This window comes from Callithrix jacchus, chromosome 15 (assembly GCF_049354715.1).
Source record: "Callithrix jacchus isolate 240 chromosome 15, calJac240_pri, whole genome shotgun sequence".
NCBI lineage: Eukaryota > Metazoa > Chordata > Mammalia > Primates > Cebidae > Callithrix > Callithrix jacchus.
The window spans coordinates 29,372,696-29,382,802 of record NC_133516.1 but is presented as its reverse complement, the minus strand read 5'-3'; the positions used below and the strand labels follow the sequence as shown (position 1 = coordinate 29,382,802).

The 10,107-nt window shown below is 58.2% G+C and overlaps 1 protein-coding gene across 1 annotated transcript; it reads right to left on the bottom strand.

Annotated features, from left to right (window-relative positions):
- Positions 1–1,082: 1,082 nt before the first annotated feature.
- On the bottom strand, positions 1,083–9,613 carry TMIE (transmembrane inner ear). The gene is made up of 4 exons (XM_002758286.6): positions 9,172–9,613; positions 5,613–5,730; positions 2,747–2,896; positions 1,083–2,416 (listed from the first exon to the last, which is right to left on the bottom strand). Exons 1-4 carry the CDS (start codon positions 9,379–9,381, stop codon positions 2,313–2,315), a joined length of 582 nt encoding a protein of 193 aa, XP_002758332.3. The 5' UTR covers positions 9,382–9,613; the 3' UTR covers positions 1,083–2,312.
- Positions 9,614–10,107: the final 494 nt, after the last annotated feature.

Sequence of the window (10,107 nt, the reverse complement as noted above, 5' to 3'; positions counted from 1 at the left end):
TTTACACTGAAAATTGCGAGCCTCCAGGATCTGCCCCCATCCAAAGATTTTGGGTGACCCCCGCAGAAGGTGGAAGGGGTATGAAGGGGTGATATTAGGGTAAGATGATGGAGGGACCTGGAACATCCCAGGCTGAAGCTGGGGCTGCCAGGACCCAGCTTGAGGCTAGAGTGAGGGCACAGCTGTCTGGGCTGGGAAGTGCGTGCTCTTTCTGTGATTCTGTTGGAGTCCGGCTTTCCTTGATTTTGGTTGCCTTCTGGCCAGAGGCTAGAACACATCCTTTCATTGCCCCAAAGAGCCATAAAGAACTTTGACCCTCTATCTCTGTCCCCTGTCTGGAGACTGTGGCAGACACCCACTAGAGTCAGACATTATTCCAACCATCAGCAGCCAGGCCTGCCCATAAAAGGCTGGTGGTGGCCCCATGTCAGGGGAGGGCAGGGGGAGCCCAGGCCTGGACTTCCCTCAGGCTTCAGCAACTGCTGCTCTATGTGACCCTGAGTGGCCCCTACCCCTCTGGACTTCTGCTGCCTGGCCACACAGGAGGGTTCTGCATGAGTAGAATGGCCCTTGTCACTGCTATATAGGAGAAGCCCATGGGATGAAGGCAGAGGTCAGCCAACTGCCTCCTCCATCTGGTGGCAGAGTCGTCAGCTTCCATGATGGGGCCTTTTGCCATTTCTCTGTCCCTCACTGCTCCTAAGACCCCATGTCACCTTCCTCATCAGCCTGGATCACTCTCCTCCCTGTACAGGGACTATCCAGGTCCAGGTCAGGAGCCAGGCTTGACTCTTGTGTTCCCCAGCACTGGGCACAGACCATCAAAGGCCTATTGAAAGTCATGGGCACAGCCTTGTGAACTCAGCACCCAGAGAGCTGCAGGGTCCCTCCCGAATCCTGTGCCTGCCTCAGGGGTGGGCCCCGGTGGCTGCAGCTGCCCCTCAGCCCCTTGGTCCCCATTTCTCTCTCTATCTCATCCTAATTCAGGCTGGTAGGAGAGTCAGGGAGGGGACTTTAGCCTGGCCTGAGCCATCTGTCTCTCACTGCATCACTCTCCACATAAATGCTCTGGGAACAGCGCATCCCGAGGGGTCATCTCAGGAGGCCGTTTTCTAGGCCTGGCTCTGAGAAGGCACTCAGCTTTATTCACAAATCTCTACAGGCTGCTTTGCCAGCAGGCTCCCTGGGCTGGGCACCCTCTGGTGTCTCCGGAGTATTCAGGCCTAGGTTACGGAGCCTTAGTCTGTTCCATGCCATCTGGAAGCGCCTCTGTGCATCTTCCTTCCCCCAGGTACTGTTTGGGCCTTTGTCTTCTGGTCAGAGATGCTTCTTTTAGGCGCCCGCAGTGGGAAATGGTAGAAGAGGAAGCTGCAGAGAAGCTGGTGCTGTTATGGTTACAGGCGCAGGGTGAGCGTGCCCCTGCTGTGATCTCCTAGGGCCCTGAGACCTCCTAGCACTGCTGGGCAGAGAAGGGACCACCAGAACAGCCCAAGGTCCCCCTTGGCTTCTTAAATATGCTACGATTCCCAGAGGGGCCCAGGCCCCAGCTCTCTGTCCTGCACCGTCTAGCCCACTGTCCTTAGCTCCGTGTACCGCTGACCCAGCCCTGCAGCCCAGCCCTGAGCCTGAGCCTCAGAGCCTCATGCTGAGCTTGGCAGCAGCCTCAGCTCCATCACAACGTGTGAAATGAAGGTCACCCATTGCCTTGAGCTTGCTGTCTGCTGGGCTGGGGGTTCCATTTCTGGAGCCACCTCTGCTCACTTCCTTGAGCTGGATCTCCTGGTAGGCAGTCTCCTCACCAACAGGGCTCCTTCCTGGCCAGGCAGAGTCCCTCCTGCTGCCACAACTTCCCCCAGTGACCCTCTCTGCCTCCTCATGGCCTGTCTGGGTGTGGTCTCACACCCTGACCCACGCACTTCAGCCACTTCCTGCCAGAAAGGGTGGCTGAAGTAACCCCTCATCCCATTACTCCGTCACACGCACTGCGATCCATGGCAGAAAGGATGGGACAGAGGGAGGTCTGGGTGGGGACAGCAATGTATCTGCAGAGAGACAGTGGCCCCAGACCACCTCTGCCAACAGTACCCATGTGGATGGGATGAAAGGAGCCAAGCCTGGGCTGGGGGCAGGACACCTGCTAGAGTCTGGTTCCTGCTCCTGATGGGCCATGAGGATGTGGGCATGGGCCTCAGCTTCCCCCTCTGTGATCCACAGCCTCTGTGGTCCACGAATGAGCTCAGAGTCCAACATGCCTGGACGTGGCCACGGCTTGAGCTCGAGAGCCAGCTCCAGTGGCCGCCTCCAGGATGTGCTCATTTCTCTCCTTTCTTCTTCTTGGCCTCATTCTTCTCGTCCTCCTCTACCTTGATCGCCACTGTGTCCACACTGTCCTTCTTCTTCTTCTTCTTCTTATCCTCTGCAGGGCAGGGGAAAGAGACCACGTGATAGTGGTGAGACGAGGTCCTGGGGCCTGGCCATCCCAAGGGAAGAGCCCCAAAACCTCCCACCCCCTGCCTTTTCCTTTCTTCTTCCTGCTGGAGAATAGGCTCATTGTTCTATCTGCCTCTCGCTGACCGATTTCTGTGCTCTGGTGTCCAGGGGCAGGGCTGGGGCCCCTTCTGTGCTCTGGTGTCCAGGGGCAGGGCTGGGGCCCCTTCCTGAACCTGCTGCAGTTGGAGGGTAGGAACAGGGCAGCAGGACCGAGGAACTGGCTGGCACCGCAGGGCTGGAGCCAGGGCCGACTCACCTCCCGGGATTTCTGTGAGCTCATTGAGGGGCGGCACAGTCTCCAGCTTGTCTGTGTACATCTTGGCTGCCTTTCGCTGCAGGTATCGGGCTTCAATCTCCTTCCGGGTCCGTGGCACTCGACAGTTGAAGACACAGCACAGGGTGATAACTGTAGGGAGGACAGAGGAGGCTTGGGTGGGGCTGGGCTTCCGACACCCCAGGAATGGCACCGGCCTTCCTTCAGGCTGCCCCCATGTACCTGCGTGTGTCTCACCCACCAGACGCTGGCAGGAGGCTCAGCATCTTGACAAAACCCCTGTGGACCCTGCGATGACCATGGTGGCTCTCCTGAGCAGGGCTGACTTCACAGAGTTGCACAGGCCCTGGTGCTTGGAAGGGCCCCTGGCTAAATTATGTCACCAGTCTTGGTCCTGAGGGTCTTTCTGACCAGACTGAGAGTCACTGGGGGTTAAGGCAGAGGGCTGCACCATGACTTAAGCCATAGCTTCCTGGGGCCATGAAGTGCTTCTAGTGCAACTTAGCTCCTTCTCTCCACGCCACGGAGAGCTGGGCCAGCGCTGCCTCAGTCATGAGAGGACGTGGCTCTGCATGCCCTCCTCAGCCTCCTGGAGGACATCCCTGGGCTCTCTCTGGCTAGGGCAGGAGCCCATGAGAGGGCATAGACCCTGCCCTGGGGCGTTCACCTCAGACGGAGTTATTCCAGGAGTGGTTTTCCGGCTGAGGGCAGCTGCACCCACGCCAGTTGGGCCAGGGCATGGAGCTGGCCTGTCTAGTGATGGGCAGGGCAGGTCAGGGCTGCCAGGACCTGGCTGGACTAAGTTAATTTTTCTAAGGCCCCCACAGCCTGACCACCTTGGCCCCAGTCCTAGGGGAGGGGATGGAACTGGTTCCTATTATAAATTGGATTACCAGACATAACTTCCTGGCAGCCTCCTGGGGGCAGAAAGGCCCACAGAGGATGAGCCAGGTCTATTTTGGGGAAGAGGGATCAGATCTCTGTAGCCTGGACTGGAGGACCTGCTGGGGTCATATGATGCAACCAAGGCAGAACCCCTTCAGACAAATACTGTGGTCCCCACTAGCTCTCACCCAGGCTCAGAATAAAAGAAAAAAAAAATAAGTGAATGAATGAATGGGACTATCTCAAAGCCTTCACTGCTGGGAACAGGACCTGACTCCTGAAGGAATGAATTGGGGAGCCAGCATCATTCAGGCATATACTTGGAGGAGGGGGCTGCACAAGGGCCCTAGCTGTAGATCTGACCGTCCAGAGGTGGATCTAAGCAGACAGCAGGCCTGATCCAAAAAGCTGGGTCCTGGATTTCTCCAGAACTTGTGTCCATGCCTGAGACCCGAGGTTGGTCTCGACCCCAGGTCTCAGTGGAAGATAACCAGTGTAAGGTAAGATAAGGTGGGACTATCCCTTTCCCTTTCTAGAAAATGGGGTTAGAGGTGGTCTGTGTGGTTGATGTCCAAGTGCTGCTTGGGGTCTGACAGTGCGATTTTCTCACGTGGTCCCAGGCACCTTTGTTGTGTCTGAGACCCGCAGTGCTCTCCCTGCTGCTCCCTAGGCCTGCACCCTAGGCTGCGCCTGTGGCTCGTGCAGGGCAGATGACCCCGCAGCCCTGCAGTGGGCTGTTTCCCTCTGTGGACACGTGGTTGAGGCTGCAGGCACACCTGTCTATCTGCGGGGCCTCTACTAAGATGTCTGACTAGTTCTCAGCCTCAGCTGGGAGCAATCACAGCCTCTCGCTCAGATGGGAGGTGGGGTGTGCAGGGTGGATATTTTCTCTTGGGAAGGCACTTCTGGTGCCAGGAGAAGCACACGCACATCAGATGTCATGTCTTCCTCAGAGCCCCTCACGTCTGGGTGGGCTCTTTGTGTGCCAACCAGCTCTCTGGGGCACCTCATCCCTGGACAGCTTCAGCTGGGACTATAACCTCCCCACCAGGGGTGCACTCAGCAAATGTCCAGTTGGGGTCATCTGAGACCCTGTGTGAGGCTGCATTTCCTCCAGCCTCTGCTCACACTATCCCCTCTGCCTAGAATGCTTTTAGCCTCCCCTCCTGCTAAACCCCACCCACCCTCCCACTGGTCTGCAGCACAGAGGACCCTTCTCCGTGACAACTTTGCAGGGGAGTGGGCTGCTTCTCCCTTTACCGCCTGCATCCCCCTATACTCGGCTTTTGCCTTGTAGGAACCTCTGTCAGATGCTTTGTGCCATGGCAGCCTCCCCACTCAGCCTCTATCTCCTGTGCCTTTCTGTCCCCTTCCCCAACTCCAGATCCCTGTTCTGAGGGGAGGACTAAGGGGAGCAGGCCAAGCCCATTTCTGCTGTGACTTTGCATCAAGAAGCTCCCAGACCCCAGGAGAGGAATGGGTTTCCTGCTTTTAATTGAGGCGGGCGTGAGTCATTCCCGGAAAATGGTATTTGACAAGGCAGGGATCGAAGCCTGGGAGCCACATCTGCTAGGCGTCTGGGGAGCCTCTAGTGGAGGGTGGCCTTGCTGGGGCCCGTGGGTGTGGCCTTTAAGCTGGCCAAACTGCAGGAAAAGCATCAGGAGTCCAGCCATAGGGAAAAATGACACGTCCTCATCCCAGTCCTCTGTTCAGTGGAGTCCCTGTAATTACCATAATTGCCGTGTGGCTACCTCCCTGGGTCCGGCAGAATACTTCAGGTCACCACTGGCCTGTCAGCCCTCCACAGGGAGTTTGTGTGGATCAGGAGGTGCCAGAAACCACGGCGGGTCTCCTGCGGGCGCCTGGCCTACTTGTACTGCCCGGAATTGCTGCTCTGAGCCCTCTGCGGGGGGTGCTGGATTCCCATTGTAGTGTGGTGGAGAGGGCAGGAGCAGCTACTCACTGATGGACAACACGAAGAGCGAGAAGATGCCCACCACGTGCCACAGGCGCATGTCCCAGAACACCACCGTCTCCTTGGTCAGCGGGGGCGGCTTGGGCTTGGGCGGGGCCGTGCTGGGCTGTGGGTCAGGAGAGAGGGGAGTGAGCCAGGCAGAGGCTAGCCAGCTGGGACCGGCTGAGAAGGGCCCAGGCCTCAGCAAGGACTCAGCCCAAGCATTTCAGAATCTCCTAGAATCAACTCTTTTAAGCAAGCACTACCAACACCCTAGACCTTGGGAAGTTCCAGATTTAGAGCAAGAGAACTGAGCAGAGCCAGGGACTTGAAGTGGGATGATGCTTGGGGAAACAAAGGCCTGGAGGAGCAAACGTGGATGGCTTGTCCCGACCAGGTTCACACCCTCCTACTCCAGTCCTGGGCTCCACCCAGGCAGATGGGGTCTCAGGACCAAGGCCAGAGACAAGGCGAGGCCTCTATGGTGCTGGCTGACTGGCTGCTCTCACATCTCCCTAGTGAGGGTAGAGTGTGGAGCTAGGAGTCAGGGCCTCATAGTTCTGCCGGCTGGCCTGGACTCCTGCCAGGTGGCTTCCTATGGTCGCCTACCCTACTGGAAGTCACTCTCTGAATGGAAGATTCAGCCAGAGTGTCCACAGGACAGGCACCAGATAAATAAAAGGTCTGCAGTGCTGTGGCGACACCTGGAGGCCAAAAGGCAGAAGCGCGGCTGTAGCAAGCCTGAGTAGAGTATAGCCAGCCACTCCCACTTTCCAGGGGGACATTACCCTGCCCTGGGGGACTGGAGGGACAGGACACTGCCCCAGGGTCTAGAGGACACAGTCTTGCCCCAGTTATGAGAGAAAATGGCCTTGTCCTGGATGTCTAAGGGATATATCCCTGCCCCAAGTCTGAGAGGACATAGCCCTGCTCCTCGGTGTCTAGGGGACATGGCCCTGCCCCAGGACTGAGGAGACATGGCCCTAGCCTTAGGTGGTGAGGGGACATGATTCTGTCCTGGGTGTTGAGGGGACATGGTCCTGTCCTGGTTGTACAGGGGACATGGCCCTGCCCTGGGTGTCTAGGGGACACAGTCCTGGCCAGGTGTGAAGATACATGTACCCACACTGTGAAATTTGAGTAAGATCTGTCCCTGACCAGAGATGGACATGACCCTATGTCACTTAGTGTAGCTGAGGGGCAGGGAGAGGGCTCTGTCCTCAGAGAGAGAGAGAACCCTGGGGCATATGAGCAAGCTGTTGTCCCCTGATTTCCAAATAATGACAGACAAGAGGAGTCCCTTCTGGTTTTCTGAGAAGAAAGGCAACCTGTAGCTCGACCATTCAGCTCTTCCTCTCCCAGGCCCATAAACATGGATTGGGCATCTATCATGAGCCAGGCGCTTCTTCATCTAGTGAATGCCACCCTTCAGCATGGGCTGCAGAACTCAGAGAGGATCAGTGACCTGTTGCAGGTAACCCAGATGATCTGTGGGCTGGGATTGGTACCTGATTCCCAGGCTTTTTTCTCCTGGCCAGGGTGAGCTATTGATAAGAAGACGCCATTCCTCAGTACTGTCCCCTGGATGTATGTGTGGGGTCAGACCCATGTACATAAGGTTGGGGAACTTGTGTGAGGTCAGGCACATGTCTGTGGCATTAGGGTTAGGGGCTCGATGGTGGCAGCTGCCCTAATTCTAAGGCCCAATGTGTTGGCCCGGCTGGGTTGTACGACTGGAAGACTCAGAGGGCCATAGTAAAGTTCTCAGGTTCTGAGCCAAGGCAGTTGAGAGCTCACTTCCTACACATTTTTGCCCCAGCCCTGATGTGGGTGGAGCTGGGACTGATAGGGGTCTTGGGTGGATGGCAGCAGGTAACAGCTAGTCTTCTCCTCATGGTAGGCCCTGCTGGGGTCTGATTTCTGGAGCATGGAGGCCCCACCTCCTTCAGAGCCTCACAGGCTGATGGAGGGTGATGGTGAACCATGCAGGGCCAAGGTGGGTGGTGACACGGTCCCCAGCCCTGCCTATGTCTCTGTTGCTTCCATGAGGGAGGAGCTAGGGCCTTGCTCAGACCGCAGGCAGATGGCCTCCAAATGCAATTTCCCTTGATGAGCTAGGGGAAGATGAGTTCCTAGGGGTGGGGGAGAAGAGTCCTTGGCTCAGAACTGACTTAGCCCCCGCCTCCAGCTTTCTGTCTGCACCTAAACCAGCTCAGTTTCTGTACCCAGGCCTCAGGACAGTCTGTGAGGGGCCCAAGTGCACCCCACGGTGTTCAAGCCAGCCTAGCTCCCCTTACAGGGACACTGGAGCTGATACCTGACTCTAGTCCAGCCTCCTGGTCACGCCCTCTGGGCAACAGCAGGGACAGGCTACATCTAGGTTCAGGGCTCTGTCCCTATGTCCCCAGCAAACCCTCCAGTTCAGGGCTGTGTCCCCATATAACAACCTCCCCATGGCTCAGTACTCCCTATCCCACACTGTCCCCAAGCCCCCACCCCAAAGGGCTTCCCTGGGCACCCCTCACTGCCTCTTCTGTTTTCCCGTTCCCTTTGGTCAGCCCCCGCCTTCACAGCCTCCCTCCCCCGCTTCTCCCTGGCCCTGCTCCTGGGCCTTCTCCCTCTGGCCTCACCTCACAGTTCAGAATTCTAGGTCTGGTCTGCCAGCTCCCTCATTGGCTCCCATTTCAGGTTCAGCAGGAGTGGGGTACAAGGAGGCTAGGGAGGCGACAGATGGCCCCACCCTTCCCAGCTCCAGCCAGGCTCTGCCCAACCGCCCAACCACCCAGCCATCCTCTCCACCTGCCTCTGTGCTCTCAGCAGCTCCTCCCAGCTCTCCCACTGTGTGACCCCTTCCAGTTTACTCTCCTTCCAAACCAGAACTCATTGTGACTTGTCCCTGCGCAGAAACCTTCTAAAGCTCGCTGTTATCACCTGGACCGAGTCAGACTCCCCAGTCCCTGAGCCACACTGGCCCCTCTGGACCTAGTGCTCCACATGGCTGCTCTGCTAAGGGTCTGCTGATCCTGCTGCCCCACCCTCCAACTTGGAAGGCCCTCACCTCCATCTTAAGGCTGTGTCTCCCCCTCTCCACTAGACAGGGGTCCCTGGAGTATCTCTGGAGACAGAGGCTGTTACCTCCAGAAGACCCTAAATTCAGGGTCTAGATCTGCTTCATCAGACTAGAGGTCCAGGAAACCCGGCTGTGCACCTCCCTGCCAGTGAGACCAAAGGCTGGAGGATGGGGGCCCAGTATCCCCCATCAGTCTGGACAGGGCTGTGTCCCCAGTCAGGCTGGGAATCCCTAAAGTCAAGGTGAGTCTCCCTCATCAGTCTAATGTTCCTGAAATCGGGGGCTGTGCCCTTCCATCAGAAGAGGGACCCTAAGAATGGGGCTAGGGTCTCACAGCCTGGCAGCACTTGGGGCAGAGCTTCGTGGCCCAGGAGACTGGATCTCCTAGGGCAAGTGGAAGGGATAAAACCAGCTCCGGATCAGAAAGGCGCCCCCTCTCCCCCTGCCCCCTGCCTGGACGGCGACAGCCTCCCCAGTCCCTCCGCGCCGCGGCCTCACCTCCACCAGCTGCCCGGCAACCCCCGCGAGGCACACCCCGAGCGCGGCGCCCAGCGCCAGGAGGGGTCCCACGCCCGGCCGCCCCGCCATCTTCGCGCTGCCGCGCCGCTTGCGGAGCCCACGGACCAATGGGCCGGCCGGCGGTCGCTGCCCTTGCCAACCGGGCCCGGTAGCTGCGGGCTTCGGCCACGGATAGTCAGCGAGCATCATTTATTCATCCTGGGTGTCAGGTTCCCGCGCCGCCCTACCCCGCCATAGCTGCGGTGGAGAGCCCGCCTCCTCCCTCCAGGGAGACCGGCCGGCCGCAGGCTCCTCAGAGCTCCTTGCGCCCCCAGGGTCACTGAGGTGGGGTGGGAGGGAGAGAGGACAGGCTGAGGTCAGGTCCCTAATCAACAGGTCCCCCTCCCTTCTGCAAACGGGCCTCAGTTTCTCCTTCTGGGACAAGGGGAGGGGCTGGAATCTGCTGATCTAGGAGGCCCTTCCCATTCTGTCATGCTGGATTTGAAAAATATACTGGATTTGAGTTTGGGGTGGGGGGGGGGCAGAGCGGGCAGGTTGCCATGGTGACAGGCTCTCAGGGATGTCCTGGGCTTTCTGGCCTGGCTTTCTGCCTAGAGGCGGCTCTTGTCACCCTGGACGCCAGAGCTGGAGAGGAGGGGATGGGATTGTCAGAGCTGCCAGCTGGCAGTGTTATGGAAGGTTCTGGAAGAAGCCAGCATCTTCTGCCCCATAGGACAGAAGTGGGCTGCCCCTGGAAGGTCCGGAGAACCATTTTCTGACTCTGGGTACCCTCAACCTCTGTCCCAGCCTGAACGCTTGACTCTGACTTCAGTCTAAGCCAGGACCCCGACCTCACGCTGAAGTTGGCCCACACTGCACTCTGGCCCTGACCCCATGTTGAGCCTGACAACTGGGGGACAGAGGGAGGTTCTGAGG

Excerpts from the sequence above, each read along its gene's own strand:
- TMIE (XM_002758286.6), bottom strand. The coding sequence starts at position 9,381 with ATGATGCTCGCTGACTATCCGTGGCCGAAGCCCGCAGCTACCGGGCCC. Across the intron at positions 5,731-9,171 it reads TTGCCGGGCAGCTGGTGGAG|CCCAGCACGGCCCCGCCCAA; the intron begins GTGAGGCCGCGG and ends CCTGACCCACAG. Across the intron at positions 2,417-2,746 it reads GCTCACAGAAATCCCGGGAG|AGGATAAGAAGAAGAAGAAG; the intron begins GTGAGTCGGCCC and ends CCTGCCCTGCAG.